The sequence below is a fragment of the Phalacrocorax carbo genome, chromosome 5, assembly GCF_963921805.1.
Source record: "Phalacrocorax carbo chromosome 5, bPhaCar2.1, whole genome shotgun sequence".
Taxonomy (NCBI): Eukaryota; Metazoa; Chordata; class Aves; order Suliformes; family Phalacrocoracidae; genus Phalacrocorax; species Phalacrocorax carbo.
Genome location: NC_087517.1, coordinates 38204446 through 38220853, shown reverse-complemented (window position 1 = coordinate 38220853; position 16408 = coordinate 38204446). Strand labels below are relative to the sequence as shown.

General features: G+C 42.6%; 1 protein-coding gene across 1 annotated transcript; it reads left to right on the top strand.

The window, feature by feature from the left end:
- The first annotated feature begins 7947 nt into the window (after positions 1–7947).
- DUSP19 (dual specificity phosphatase 19) lies at positions 7948–14827 on the top strand. The gene is made up of 4 exons (XM_064452053.1): positions 7948–8234; positions 8357–8403; positions 9764–9916; positions 14166–14827. The coding sequence occupies exons 1-4, from the start codon at positions 8009–8011 to the stop codon at positions 14385–14387; spliced, it is 648 nt and encodes a 215-aa protein (XP_064308123.1). The 5' UTR covers positions 7948–8008; the 3' UTR covers positions 14388–14827.
- Positions 14828–16408: the final 1581 nt, after the last annotated feature.

Sequence of the window (16408 nt, the reverse complement as noted above, 5' to 3'; positions counted from 1 at the left end):
ACTTATTCAAGAAGAAAAGAAAAATGTTAAGTGCTAAGAGACAGTTTAGGTCAATCTGGGTCATTCTTTGACTCTGCAGCGTATCAAAAATTATTAGTTTTTTCTGAGTGTGTGTGCGTGCATGTATGCATGTAGTCCAGGATGTCACCTCTCTTTCTAGAAATGTCTTTCCTTTAAGTTATCAGTTTTATTCTTATTTTTGAAGCCCTGGTTTTCAAATGCTTTCAGCTATACCCCAGATATTGATAGATGCATCTATCTCAGTCCTCATGGAAAAAATAAATCCCAGCAGTATCGCTTTCTTTGCTGACATGTGCAATATCACATTACAAATTGAGTTATGACGGTCGGTTTTATGCAATCAATGCTATTGACTAGTACAGCTGTACTCTGTCACCTGCAGCTTGTATTCTTTTACAGGTCATAGATAAAGCCTCTGGTGTCCAGGATTTTATGTAATTAAAATATTAAGTGATTTTATGGAATTTTAAAACTTTATAAGGCTAAGCTTACTCTTTTTTATTATTCACTTTACCAGAAAGAAAATAAAAACATGAGAACTTGGTCGGACCAAAAGCCCCTCCAGCTCAGTATCCTGCCTCTAACCCGTGGCCAAAGAATGGAGCACTAAGGAAGAGTGCAAGAACAGACATGTACCACTGCTTCTGCAGAATATGCTCCCAGAGTCCGAGAGTTTGTGGCTCAGGGACTTTATGAGCCAGAGGAACTGTCTTGCATTTAATACCTGTTGATCTACTTCTCTTCTGTGAATGTGTCCATGACCTTCAGAACCCACACAAATTTTTAGGATTCTGCAGCAAAGGCTCACTTAGCTTAACTCTGTTTTTTGTATAGGAATTTGAAGAAATACCATAGGCCAGCTCCTGCCTGAATATATTTGTATTTTGAGAGGGAAAGGAAAATTAGATCTCTCCTTGTCAGTGGGATGGAAGTTATTAAAAAGCTCTGGGTTGGCTAGATGGAGCTATAGATGTAGAATTAGATAGGGCACAGACAGCATCATTTTCCTTCTCTGCCTGCAGGGAACTGCTTCCCACACACAAGCATGCATGCACAATGCAATGTTAGCAATATGCTAAGGCAAGAAAAGGGCTTGCAGAGGAACCGTATTCTCCAATTATTTTTTTTTTTCAGGAAGTGAGATGCAATGCTTGTGCATGTTCAACTTCACCTTAACCCCTACTTATAGAAGGCATCCCTTCACGGTAAACAGTAAGAATAGGTCCTACTTCCATGTCTGACTAATCTAATCTACAAAATAATTCTTCTCCTGCATTCGGTTTGTGATCCTGGCTAGAACCTTTAATGATTTCCTTCTTGAACTCTGTGAAGCTAGAATAACTTGCTACGCATCCTGATACAATTTGATTAATGTTTTATTACGCCTGTGGAAGCTACACATAAACAAAACCTACACATAAGATGCTACAAGAACTCTGAAATGAACTTTGATTTTACCTTCTTCAATTTTAACAGGCTGTAGGCTTGTTCTTTGCTGCAGGAGAATCTTTTGGGGACTTTTGTTCTAAAGTAGCTCTCATGTATTTGAATGACCACTGAAATAAACCTGTAGAGAAATAGGAAGTTTGGGAGACAGATTAGTTGCATTTATGCAGAAGTAGGCTGCTAGAAGATGAAATCAGAAGGGAAATTCATCTTTTGAGTGTCCTGATAAAAAATAAATTGTGAGTAGTCATATGAGTCAGCCACTGAAAAAAATCATAATTTTACTGTTTCCTTCACCCCTGCCGCCTAAAATGGAGAAAGAAAACCATGCTTCGGATTTCAAAGGACTTGAAAACATTCCAGAAGCTCACCTATGTTAACATCATTTCTCTTGCAAAGCTGAGGTGTTTTCTTCTTTTTTTTTTTTGAAGGTCCTGACCCTTACAGGTTCTTTTCAGGCCTTACTTCAAAGTTAACTTCTCTTAAACCATTTTTCCTGAAGTGAAGGTATTCTTAAAATAAAATAACACACAAATGGTTGTATTTCACACAAACTGCCTTGGTGACTGATGGTCTGTGCTAACTGTATAGTCAACCACCACTCCTTTGCAGAGCAGCTAGCCTGAATGGAAGGTGTTTTGCATGTATACACTTCTGTTAAAATGGGTCACAGTTTGTAGTCTCTTAATAGACTGTTCCTTTCCCTGATTATCTTTGCCTGTGTCTCTACTGCTGAGCTAACATACCCAGTTTTTCACTAAGGTTCATCAAGACATTAACATTTTATAAATATGTGTGTGTGTATATGTATCTATATAAATCTTTGCTCACACATGACTGCACTGAAGCAAGTTGAAGTGCTCCTGGAAATGAGAAACCTGAGTGCAAATGGGAGTGGAATTCAGATCCTACTTACGTAACACAACATGAGTTATGCCAGATCTTCCTCACACCAACAAGTGCCCAGGGATACACCCTATGGCTATTAAACATTTCAGCTTTGCATTCTACCCTGTTCCTCAGTGCTCATTATTCAGCATAATCTGTGACACACTATAAAAACATACATCTTTAGATCAGTGAATCAACCTGCTTATTTGCATAGACTGCTCACAAAGTGTGGTGAGAGCAGAGAAGAATGCTCTGATAAGTGTTTGTAGGGCCATACCTTTGGTTATGGGCATGGCTTTGCTTCTGGGGAAATTTCCCTTCAGCAACATGAGGAGATATGACAGCGGAAACACCACTGGTTCAGGCTAGCTTTATGAAAACCAGCAAACAATGCTGCTTGAAATAAATAAAATAAAGAGAAGCTGCCTACCCTTCAGGCCAGGGCTAGAAGGTAGTGTTTGGATGAGGTCCACAAACTTACTAAGATTAGGAGCAACCACTGGGCCTCTGATTGTTCACAGCATTTTGCAGCGTGGACTGAGCTTTCATATGCATGTTGTCAGAGTCAAACCACCACTGACTCAAGGAACTGGCTCTGTTTCCAGGCTTGACCAAGATGCATCCTCTGCCCTCACATCAAGAATCACGACATAGGTAACGTTGGTCAAGAATTAGAAGCATAGCTCTAATGGATGTTTTGATTTGTATGTTAAAGGAGTATAGGGAGAGAGTGTATGTAAATGTGCACTCAGGATATATACCTGCCCCTACAATGGGAAACCCTCTGCGTCAGTAAATGAGCACAACAATTACGTAGAGCCAAACCACAAAAAAATGTTGAGAAGACTCCCACCGCCTCTGGCCTCACCCCATTCCCTCACACAGGTAACTGCCCATTGTTTAGCCAATAGGGTTTAGGGCTTCTAATGCGTTACAAACTGGCAGAATCCAGAAACTAACGCCTTACACCAAAGCTTGTTGTTGTTGCTCACTAACAACGAGGCCACAGTACGTGTAACTGCAGCAGTACATGCAGGAATGCCCTGTCAACTTTTTGTCTTGATAAACTTCTGTTCGCAGCCTTCAGCCTTGTCCTCTTTCCCATGACTTTCGCCATTTGGACCAATTACTATGCAACACTTTTAAAATGCCATATACTTAACAACCTGCCCCTGCCTCCACCCCTTCTTCCTGCCATCCTAGAAGGAAAAAACCATCAATAATTGGCAAACTTAGAGTTTCTAAGGCCTATGTGGCTCACTTCAGTGATCTCAGTACACAAAACTGAGAATCCCTGCAGACTTTGCACTCTTCACTTTTTCAGTTCCAGAAGACGCCTTGCTACAAATTCATTCTTCCCCATAAAATGACATTTCGAGTTTTTGTCTACACTTCAGTAGCTTTGAAGGTCATATGTTTCACTTTCCAGTCACAATCCCACTTAATATAGATTTTGTAGGCATGTTACTGGATATGAGGACAAAAGAGGTTAGTATCTGCACCCTCTTTCAGGATATGGGACAAAGGTACACAACTAGGCTGGAGAAGAGGACAAGTCATTCTCCATCAACACCACTCTCACTTTTCTGGGACTCTAGTTTTCTTCCAGAATATTCTTTCCATGCCTCCCAGACGTACTCAAGTATAAAGGATGGAAAACAAATGGATGAGAACAAACGAGTGGCCGTCCCTCAGCCAAAACCTCTCTACATGAGGGAAGTGGGATGGAGCACAGACATGTGCCAAAGCAAATGCCTCTGAAGGGAAAAGTGATCTTTTTCTCCCCTCTAGCATGTCATGCTCCAGCCATCCTCCCATGTACCATCTTGCCCTGTTGCTTAGGGTGTGAAGGATCCTGAGCGTGTGCCTCCAAACTGCTCGCTTCTTCAGAAATAGGAAAGACAGCAGGAGTAGGCATCAGGCCATGAGAACTTTGTGAAGCTGAAACCGAGACTCTGCATCAGGTAAGGGCCTCCACGCGGTGTCGGGAACACCGTTCTGGACTGTGTGAGGCGGAGAGGTCATTGCTAGATGTGCTTAATTGTGCATTCGCACAAATGGTGGTGAAGTAGTTACGATGCCAGGGCAGAGGGCTACTCCCCCTCAAGTCAGTATGGACAGGAGCTGCCTGTCCCAAGGGGTCCAAGTACCATAGAGTGCTTTGATGAGAGTCTAACACATATTGTGCAATTTAAGCTTTAAGCTATTTGTTGCACTTATTTCAAGCATGAGATCATCTTTTTTTGGATACGGTCATTCCCAAATAGCACAATGCACTTCTGAAAAGGCTTATTAGGACTTTATACAATAGCATGATTATTTCCCTCTCTCTATTTTAAATACCTTCTGATACATTCTACGGTCACGCTTGCCTTTCTCATCACCACACTACATTCATGATTCACAGTCATACTGTGACCAACTGATGCATACAGTTCTTTCCAACTTCACTGTTATTTTCAACTCATGAACATACAGTCTGCAGCAGATGCTTGTATTTTTAGATATTAGCTGACAATGTTTTGATTTTTGACCCATTTCTCCTATTCCTCAAAGTCACCTGGTTATTGCAGTTTGAAATGTGATGTAATTAGCATACTAATTAGGGTTCGATTCTCTGCTTCAGTTAAATTACTGAGATAAGCAATTGATTCTCAATTTTTGGTGCATTTTACAATCAAGTTCAACCCTCTAACAAATGCATTCTTCAGAGTGCAAGTATGGTTTCTCAGAGCCAGCTATCTGGAATGTCTGGTTGTAATTTCTCTCACAGAAGCTGGCTCTTTTGCATTGATAAGTACAGGCAGTACCTAGACCAAAAGTAATAGTGGAAGGAAACAAATACAACAGGGAGGTGACATGTAGTCGTATGAGCTTTCTGAATACATACAAGCTGCTTTGCGTAATAAGTAGTGTCTACGTTACACATTTCTTAGGTTATACCCACTAGAACTGAATTTCTTGACAGACAAAACAGAAGAACCATGAGCTTAAAACTCTACTGCATTTGCATTGGTAGGTAGCTTATTCAACACGTGAACATCCAGCAATACCATAAATGCATTCAACGAATAAAGCGGAGACAGCATCCAGCTCCTGCCATATCTTCAGAGAAGTCCTCTATCCTCAGCAAAGCATGCAAGAGGCAGTGTTCATCTGTGAACGGAGGTCCCAATTTGAAACTCTAACCTCATGATTATCTTCTTTCTTGTAATGGAAAGTATGAATGACTTGCCAGCAGCAGGTAAATGCCTGCATCACAATAAACAGTGTCTATGAATACTCAGGCTAGATCTAATGCTTATAATATGGATACACTAATTAAATAATAATATACTAATTCTGCACATAAACATCTGCAGAATATTTAGATTTCAGATAGATTTTATGTCCAGTAGTGACCCCTGGTGTTTAAGGTAGTTATAACAATGATAAACATTCCTAGCAGAATATGATTACTTCAGAATCAGCTGCCTTTCTGTGTCCACGCATGTTGCAGACTCTTCCGCAGAGTCTGCTGAAAAACGTGTAGTTGTATTATTAATTTTAACTGTAAGTGTCTTACAGATCTGTCACAGCTTAGTCTTGCAAACGCTCAGGCAGCCTGCCCCATACGTGTACAGGGCAGAAATTGGTTATGGAGCACATCCTACAGCCCTGCTGCTCTGATGGCAGGCTTCTGGGTCTAGACTGCAAGCAAATTTTGCTCAGGCCTTGCCAATTTCCTGACACATGAGGCTCTCCGCATGCTTGCAGGATACCCTACTGTTCTTGGACTTTCACATGGGCAGCTGTAGCAAGCCAATGCAGCTTGAAAAACAGCCATGGACACTCTGCAATTGCTGGCTTAACCCACAGACCTAAAGCTCTCCATTGCTTTCTTCTGATCAATAGCATCAAAATTATTTAATAGACTACAACAAAAGTGAATAACTTAACTGCTAAGAGCCACCGTCCACTTCCAGAGAGGCTACTGAATGCACATCTACCATGCAGAACGTTACAAAACCTCCTCTTTGTATTTAAAATATAATTTTTATTGCAGAAAGTGAGACTTATGTTTTGTCCTGGAGCCTTCTTTTTGGCACCTTTGTTACCTTGATCTCTGATCCAGCCTAGACTTCTCTTCTGTTCCTATCCCTGTCTTAAGCATCTTCCTTGATTTTATCTCTTGGTTTAGACTCTTGCTTTTCCAGACAGCATGTGGGGTATTCTGATTTTATGTCTAATTCCTGTCAGAAGATTGCCACTGGCATTCCTGGAAGTAATTTATGCTCTTGCAGGTCCTAGCACCGTTCTCTGCTTCTTGAATTGACACGGTGTTTGTAGACCTCTTTACACAGAACTAAGTTGCCTTCATTCTGTACTGCATTCAAGGGAACTACCAGAGGGATTTGTTTCGGAGTCATCATATCCTGCTGGCATAGGTTTGAGGAATATTCTGACGTCAGAGGGGAAGCACTGTAGTAATACATCAGTATTCTACAAACCAGCACAGAGGATCGTTAAAAACCTGCAATGTATTTCTGGCACAATTCAATTTAACAGTGTTACCATTTAACTTCACACACAAAATTTCACACATTTAGGTACTAGCTGTGTAACATTACAAATAGTCCTCTATAGAGAATCCATGAAAACATGGGCATTAAGTAGCTTGGGAATAAGGGAAAAAAACGGCCTCACCTTGCCTACCTTTTCTTCCTATTTGGCCTCTGATTTGGTCACTAGCTCAATGACTCGGGGGTGTGTGTGCGCGTGTAGTTAATTCTAATATTTTCCATTTAACAGCTGACAATATTTTTCCCATGCTTCCCATGAAGCAAGTCCTAATTACAGTCAGGCAGGCATTACTGTATGATTTGTTTTTCAAAACGGCAGCACTTATTTCAAAAACAGGCATTTTTCCATTGAAAGGCTGCTTTAATTACACTTGCTGCACTCTTCACTGGCAGACCAAAGCCCTGTAAATAATAATTAATAAAAAATAATTAAAACCCCAAAGTTTTAGGTGGACCCAAACCTTTCTCTCAGGCTTGTAAGCACCAGAGAAAAAGCATTGGCAAATCTTCCGTGAGTGACCCCACCACCGACCAGAGCACTCCCGGCTCCCCAGGGCCACCCGAAGGCCTGGCAGGGAGCTACGGCCCACGCCTGTCGTTCCATCGGGCGGGGGGGGGGCCCCGGTGCCCAACCCCGGTAACGGCCGGCCGAGCCCACCTTCCCACGGCGAAACGGGGCGGGACGAGACCTGCCGGGGCGGGACGAGCCGAGCCGAGCCGAGCCGAGCCGAGCCGAGCCGAGCCCCTGCCCCTGCCCCTGCCCCTGCCGCCGCCGCCGCCGCCCTCGGCGGGGGCCCTCTATCGCGCGCCCCCGCCACTGCGCGCCGAGGCACCGCCCCCGAGAGACCGGCAGCCAATGGCGGCCGCCTGGCGCAGAGGCCGGAGGAAGGCAAGGGGGGCCGGCGGGAGGAGCGGGGCCGGCCTGTGGGCGGGGCGAAGTCTATGGGCGGGGCGAAGTCTGGGGCGGGGCGAAGTCTGGGGCGGGGCGAAGTCTGGGGCGGGGCGAAGTCTGGGGCGGGGCGGGGCCGGGCCGGCGGTCCGGCGGCGGCGGGTGGAGCGGCGGCGCCCGGAGCGGCGGCGCCCGGGCCATGCACTCCCTCGCCCAGGAGATCCGCAGCTTCTCCCGGGCCAACCTGCGGAAGCAGCGCACCCGCGTAACGACGCTGAGCGGCAGGAGGATCATCGAGACGTGGCGCGGCGCCTGCCTGCAGGTGGAGGAGGAGGAGGGGGCGGCGGCGGCGCCCGGCGGCGGCTACGTGCAGGACCTCAGCGCCGACCTCCAGGTCGGCGTCGTGAAGCCCTGGTTGCTGCTGGGTGAGTGGGGCCGGGGGCGGCGGGGCCGGGAGCCCCCCCCAGCGGCAGGGCTGGCGGCGCGGAGCTGCCCCCTCGCCCCGGGGAAGGGCTGCAGCCTGGCGAGCGGCTGGCTTTCTCTGCAGGGTCGCAGGATGCTGCTCACGACTTGGAGACGATGAAAAAGTATAAGGTAACGTTCCACAGAAATAAAAACGCATCTTGCATAGTGCTTGCTAAAGTTAAAAAGTCTAAAGTACTCTCAAATAACTTTGAGAAGAATTGTATTACATTTGCACTTTTAAAAGGCTGCTCCATTTGCAGATGGATGGATGCCTTTGAGCTTCGCAAGAAGCTGAAATACTTTGCTTGCAAGACTAATGACTGTTTAGAGCGGTTTTCTGGAACAGATTCCTGCATTGCCATATGCGTTTCCGTTTCAGACACTAAGCGGCATCAGGCCTCCTTGCCATCGGTGAAATGATCGATGAAACAAAAGCAAAGCAGCAGCTCTAAGTCTGTCACGAACTTCGGTCTTTTTACTCTGCCCTGTTACAGGAATGGGGGGATAAGGCCTTAGAATCATAGAATCACAGGATCATTAAGGTTGGAAAAGACCTCTAAGATCATCAGGTCCAACTGTCAACCCAACACCCCCAACGCCTCCTAAACCATGCCCTGAAGTGCCACGTCTGCGTGTTTGTTTAACACCTTGAGGGATGGTGACTCCATCACCTCTCTGGGCAGCCTGTTCCAATGCCTGACCACTCTTTCAGTAAAGAGATTTTTCCTAATCTCCAACCTAAACCTCCCGTGACGCAGCTTGAGGCCATTTCCTCTCATCCTATCACTAGTAACTTGGGAGAAGAGACCAACACCCTCCTCACTACGACCCCCTTCCAGGAGGTTGCCTTCGGACAGCTATGCTTCTGCAGGACAGGGTGTGCACCAGTCTGGCATCTGGTGCCATCTAAATGGCACTTCAGTGAAAGTTAAAATAACCCACAACCTGGCCATAGCCTGAACAGAGCAGTGACAGCAGGAGGCCAGAGGTGGTCTCGCCTGCTAAGTGCAGGTATAGCTCACTCTGAAATCCTCCTGCTCCAGTAAATGGTGTTGGTAACTCAGTAAGAGGAATGTTAAGCTGGTGGGTTAGGGCAGGCTTGAAGTTTGGGGGATTGTTGGGTGGTCTGCGCTCTCATTCCTACTGCTGTCTCTTAGATTTTCCATCTGTGCACTGAAAACTCCCTTTTCTGTTGAAAATCCTTACTTTAGTCTGTGTTTGGTGAGCACAGATCTTTTCATTTCCTCTCAAAAATCTAAGGAAATTGAAATTTATCACAGTATATTTTAACATGCATTAAAACTTTGCCTGGAGAAAAGCGTACCATCGACAGCATACGTAAGTTAAACTGAACATTGCAGTTGTGTAAGGTATAGTCTCTCTATGCCTAAAGAATAATTCACCTGTGCTACTGCTCATTTTGCTTGCTGTCTTCAGAAAATACCGCTGGGTTTTGGTTTTTTGGTTTTTTTTTTTTTTTTTGACTTAGGTTACTCATGTTCTAAATGTGGCCTACGGAGTTCAAAACGCCTTCCTCAATGACTTTATATACAAGACCATTTCTATTCTGGACCTCCCAGAAACTGATATTACCTCCTATTTCCCAGAATGTTTTGAGTTTATTGAGAAAGCCAAGATCCAGGTACAGTATATCAATAATTAATGTTAGTAGTTATCCCATTTAGATTATTTGTTATGCTTTTTGAAATCTAAAGCAGTTTCTTTTGTCAAAAGAAAGTATGGTACCAAATGAATTGTTTTGCCATTGTTTTTTTTAATTCTAAATAGAGAATCCAACCAATTTCTAAGCATTGCTAGAGGCATGGCACTGCTGTTAATACCCATTCCTTCCAGTATTGTTTTGTCAGAATGACTGTCTTGCATGTTTTAGAGAAATGCTTCATTAATACATTAATACAGTTGGACCAGTGGCTGACTTTAGATCAAAAAGTCTCCATCCCATCGTAAGTCCAAGTCACTACATCTGACAGAGGGAAAAGGAGAAACTTTACTTTCTATAATTTATCCATTGGGGATGTTCTTTTGGATTGGAAGCAAGCCTAACAGTGCTTTTACAGATCTGTGTGGTTTGTGCGCAACAGTCCACCGTCCCTATGCTTTTCCTTGACCGTTCATTGAAGATGCAACACATTGAGCTATGAATCCACATGCAGTTATGTACCAAGACTGTCGGAGAACGTGCTACTAGTCTTGGAGCCAACCAGTGATTTTAACTGCTAAGAAAATCCTGAAAAAGACATGATGTAGGAAATAGGGTGAAGTGACTCCTTCTGGATTGCTTGGCAGCCTTGTCTGTAACCAAGACCATCCGTGACTCCTATTTGTTAAACTCAGGCTTGAGTGTGTAATTCATGACAACCATTGCTTTGTCTATCCAGACAATGACTTCACAACCAAACCTCATTGCATGTTATTCCATCATATCTACCATATTCATTATTTACATAGCTTGGGATAAAAGGAGATAATCTTGCCCCAGCTTTCTTTGTGTCACACAATGTTCTTTCCTTCTCTCATTTATTATTTACAAGCTATGTGATACACATTGTCACTTAACGACCTTTTTGAGATATCTAGTTACAGTTTCCACCTCATTTCTAAACAAGACTTGCCATTCATAACTGCAGTATTGCTTTCTGCCTCTGCTGTTTATGTTCCAGTTACTATTGGGTAAGCTGAGGAGTCTTCCTGAAAACTTTTGCAGCAATATTAATAGTTTTTTAATGGGAGAGTTGGGTAAAAGAGCAGGTAATTGACGGAATAGATGTTCTCCAGGATCAGTTCATGCAGCATGTGATAGCAGTATGTGGAGACAGATCTCTGGATGGTTTGAATCGCTTTATTTGCTTTGCCAAAGTAGTGTTAAAAGAGCTTATGATAAATTGTATCATGAAGTGCTCTCCTCTTTAAGTAATCACAAAGAGATACTACATTTCTTCTCCTAATGTGGGGGTGGGAGAGATGCTCACTGGTGAGAGAGCGTGATATATGAGAAATTATTAGTAGAACACGGTTAACTTAATGAAGTACTATGAGAGCACTTGAATTTGAGAGCCTGTACCTGTACTGGTCAGTAAGCCACTGCCAGCTGGTACTTGTAACAGGACTGACTCTTCTAAAACTGTAACTGCTCAAGTCTGTAGACATCATGGTACAAATTCTGATACTGATCACAGCTCACCATTTCTTCTAGGCTCCAAATCAGCCAGCAGATTTTCCATGACACGTTAGGTGACCCATGTCAGATCACAGTGCTATGAACAAGGGATATTTTTTTTTATCTTTCATATCTAATTATACAACCTCGAAAATCTTGTCCTTCCAGGGAGGAAATCTTAGCTCATTCATGAACATCTCTTGTTATTGCTCTCTCTGTCCCTCCTAAAGAAAAAGCCCCGGCAGCACTGCAAACTAAAGTGGATCCCTAAGGAATTACATTGGTCCGTGGCTCTTCACCAAAAGCTTTATGCTTCTTTTTCATTTCTTTCCTCAGTGAGGCTTTTTGCCCACTGTGTACAACCACCTTTTCTCTTGGTGGAAGGTGACTTCGCTTCCCTCTGTATAAAAATTGAAAAACAACCCCACAACTTGGTCTTGAATCTTCAGAGGTTCTTGCAAGACCATGGACTGCTTCTGGGTAGGCGAAGGTTAGGCTATCAGGACCAGAGCATGGAGTTCTTGGTAAACAGAGATTAATTTCATATCTGCAGTCTGTTTCTCATTTCTATTCTGTATTCAGAGCTGATACAAAATTAGGTAAGAATTACATGCCAAATTCATCATTGTATAAAGAAACAATGGAGTTTAGCAAGGAAAGATAAATGTTCTCAATATTAAATTTGGTTTAATATTATTGCCCACGTTCATTCAGGTTCAGTATTTTTCACAACTGTTCCGTGGATATCACTATATAATTTTTGGCAATGTACAACAGAACAGTCATTAAAAAGAAAAACAAAACCACAAACCTTCAAAGAAATGTAAAGAGGAAAATAAAGCATGAACTGTACAAACAAACAAAAAAAGATCAATTTCAGTGCTTATTTTTTACCCTCAGTGCTGCTGATAGATATTGATCTTGATTATGGTACGTTATGTCTGAAATAACTCCCATTAAATCAGTAAAAACTACTCCAGATCTACAGTGGATAAGCTTCAGTCATTGCTTCATTAGCAGGGGCATAAATATAATTTTTAATGTCATAATTTTAATGTCATTATTATAAAGGAGATAGTGGATTTACAGGTCACCACTGGCACTTCCTCGTGTAGTTGAAATACACGTATGAGTCTGCTTTGCAATCTGCTGTAGTCTGTGTGATGAGGAAGCACGCCCCCGTGAATGTGAGAAAGGGGGTGAAGATTACAATTTCCAGCAGGCAATGCCAAGGGGATGTGATTTCCATTGCAAAAAAGGGTGATATTGTGATTCATTGTGCTGGGATGCAGGAGCTTAGATTCAGTTCCTAGCTCTGCCATAATCTTGTTGTGTTAACTTGAGCAAGTCATTCTTCTACTCTCAGCTTGGCATTTCTTCAACATGGATAATAATACTCAGCTTCATACTTCTTTGTCTTATTATTTAAACTGGAAGATTTTTAGAGCAGGAACCATTTTCTGCTCTGTGTGCATATTAATATACCAGATAATTGCAACTCCCAGGTCTGTAACATAAGCCATCATGTTCCTGGAAAGGTCTTTTTTTTCCTCTGGGTAAAATACCCATTGAATAATTTGTGCCTGTTAAAAGGGCAGACAGAGCAGGCTGTTCGTACGTAGAATGTATTTGCTTAGCCTCGAGTACCAGAGCACATTGTGTTGTGTTTCAGTACCTTTATCCAGAAGATGGAGATGCTAGGGGTTTGGTGGGTTTTTTGGGAAAGTGGCATTTGGCAGAGAGTTTGGACCGAGCGTTTTCCAGGCTGTAGCCTGATGTACAAACATGACGACATCACAAAGCCTGGGCCTCGCAAATGTCACCTAAGCCGCACTAGATTATCTAGTTGCCTTTGTGTTAGCTCATGCCTGTTATTTCTTAACAAAACTTGCAGTGTCTTTTTAAAGAGTCATTCAGGTGTCTCAAAGATTCTGTGGGAAATGTTTAAGTAGGATAAAAACATTAATTTTATAGACAATTCAGGATAAGCCTGAATTTAAACCCCAGGAGAAACATTTGTGAGTTTATGGGAAGATCAGTAGTTTTGGATTTTGCACCTTAGTCCCCCAGTTACGGGACCTTAGTTGTACCAGCTGTACCGGCCGCTACGGTTGTACTACCAATGTGATGTTGCAAATCACACGATACCTTTTCTGACTTTTCTGTTCCTATGCATGATCCTACTTACCCAGAATCTTCTCTGAAGAACTCCAGAGTACGCAAGGAGCGTGCAGCTGAAACCCCAAGATGTTCTAAAGCCTGCTTCTTGTGCCTAGCTGTTTGCTGCCTTGCTATGTTTTTAACCTGGTAACAAGATGCAGTCAAGTTCCTTTTCATATTGCAAATAAAATCTATTTTAAAATTGGCACCCAGTTAGATCAGGTATCTTGGCATCCCAGGTGTCTGTGATTTGGTTTTTACATGAGAGGGCTGCGGCAGGGTCATGGGGAAAGGGACAGAGGAATGTTTTTTTAGATCTAAGGTATCACTTAGTTTTGAAGTATTTGATAATTATAATGTGGCTTTGGCTGGAAAAATATTAAATTTTGGGCTTATATATCTGTGTTTGTAGTTACTTTTAGGTGTAAATATTTGCTTTGAGCTCAACAAGGAGCTTTTAATAAGTTCTAATAGATTTTTGTATAAAGTTTCTAAAACTTGTTGCTATCTACTTAATGAATATCCCAACTTATGTTTCATTTGTTTCTTGAAGGATGGTGTAGTTCTGGTCCACTGTAATGCAGGAGTCTCCCGTGCAGCGGCAGTAGTCATCGGTTTTCTAATGTATTCAGAAAGACTGAATTTTGCTACAGCCTTTTCCATGGTGAAAAATGCAAGGCCTGCAGCTTGTCCAAATCCTGGCTTCATGGAACAGCTTCACAAGTACCAAGAACAGAATATAAAGGCAAATGGAAGCATAAATGATCATGACTGATCGAAAGGGAGAAGTGACATGATCTGTTTTGACTATACAGTAGCAGATGTTGTATGTACTTTGATCTGTCATTTTGCAGTCCCCTTTCACATGCGCTTTTTAAAGTCTTTCCATACTTTTTTTCTTACCCCGCTTTGACCCTCTTTTTTTTCAGCATGTAGTCCAAATGCCAAATGGTATTCCACTGACTACCGAGATGATTTTGCCCAAGAACAAGCTCTTCCTAGAATGCTAATAAACCCATAAATTTCAATTTTCCTTGAAATACTAGGGAAAACCAGAATGGTGTTTTTTTTATTGAACCGTCAGAAAATACAGGCAATAGAGAAGGGAAATAAAGTAAGTGAGATAAGTTGCCCTGTTTACTTTAATACTAAACCAAATCTGTGCATTCTAGTTGTTGTAAAATCTAGATAATAAAATGTACTAAACTACTTTGATATTGGATTTTAAATTTATATTACAATGAAAGAGGGGTTTACTGAACTTTGTGGGCTAGCCAGCCATTAAATATGTTTGGAAATTAAAATAGATGGTCTTTTGAGGATGCTTAAAACATGTAGGATGCTTTAATGCTTCGTGTCTTTCTACTGTTTCTCATCAAGTAGTGATTCAAAGTGCACTAACATGTTTTCAAAGTGCGGGAACCAGGCTCTCAGGGGTTTTTTTGTAGATCACAACCTATCTCTGAGTTGCTGCTACTGCCTTTTCTTTGCATTCTGCCCACAAATTTGCATTTGTTGTCCTCTCACACCATTCCACATCATGTTGTCGCAAATGGGTGATTTGGAACACTTAAGGAATCACCAACAAAGGTATTAGCAAAAGTGGTTTTAATATGATGTTGTAAAAGTGTGCCTTAACAAAGTTCGATGGCAAGGTTCCCTCTATTAATTACTGCATGCACGGAAGGAGCATACAAAGGAAAATTGAGTTACACTTGAGTTAAAATGATTCATAGAGAGACCATGGATTCAAAAGGGAATGGAGGACCCTCCCGTTGAGTCATGAGGTTAAGAGAAGACCCCCTTGCTTTCTAAACTGATGGAGCTTAGGTGTGGCTGGGTCCAATCTTAGTCTCAGACTTTTACAACGGTTGATGTCTAAGGGATTGTACGCACAAAGTTTATGTAATGTTTTATTAGCATCAATTCAGTATGCAATCAAAGTTACCATACTGCAAGGTCACTTACCAAAGATTTGCTGTTGGTAAAAGGTCTCTCTGCCTTGAGGAGCAACCTTGAGGGGTGTCCCAGCTCAAGGGGAGGTCGCAGCCATGCTGCCTAGCAGGGAGAGCTTAGAGAAGGATTGCTTAGGCTGTCATATTTAAGGGATAAAGTGGTTGGCTCATAGTCAGATTATAGGCGATGGAAAAGGTATGCAGGAGACTCCTTGTACCCACAGCTTTCTTTGTTCCTTGGTAAATGATTCTTGGAGAAGCCACAGGCTATGCATGTGTCAGTCACATGATGGGTGTTCTAAGCTCATATGCCCTGATGCTCTCCGTGCCACTTGGCTCCTTTGTGGGATCTCAGAGAACAGATGGAAACTAGAGGAGTTCATGGCCCAACTACAGATCAGGCCTTTGACTTTGGAGCCTGTACCAAATCACCACCAGTCTGGTCAGGGGTTTGAGCGCATCCAGTACACATGTATAAAGAACAGATAGCACAGGCAACTTTGACCCTCCTCACAGATCTCAGGCTGGATTTACTGTCTTAAGATGGCATTAAAAAAAAAAAATCTGTATAAGATTTTAATAGGTTTTTTGTGGCCTTCATGCCAGTTCTAAATGGTTAGGTATATACACTGTGTTTGGATAAATTTTGTGCGAAAGTGATCTGAAAGGTTTGGTTTCAAGAACTGATGCAGCAGTCTCTCCTTGTTGCACTAGTTTGAACTGCAGCATATCAGTGTGTATGAACTACACTGTGTCTTGTTCCCAATATTAATTGCTCACGCTAAATGCTCATGCAAGGTTTAGGTTACACCCCCCACCCCCCAACTGATTGCTGTTCTGT

Bases quoted from the DNA above. Each gene is read 5' to 3' on its own strand.
- DUSP19 (XM_064452053.1), top strand. From the start codon at position 8,009: ATGCACTCCCTCGCCCAGGAGATCCGCAGCTTCTCCCGGGCCAACCTG. The intron at 8,404-9,763 runs GTAACGTTCCAC...TTTTTGACTTAG, and splicing joins AGACGATGAAAAAGTATAAG to GTTACTCATGTTCTAAATGT. The intron at 9,917-14,165 runs GTACAGTATATC...TGTTTCTTGAAG, and splicing joins TTGAGAAAGCCAAGATCCAG to GATGGTGTAGTTCTGGTCCA.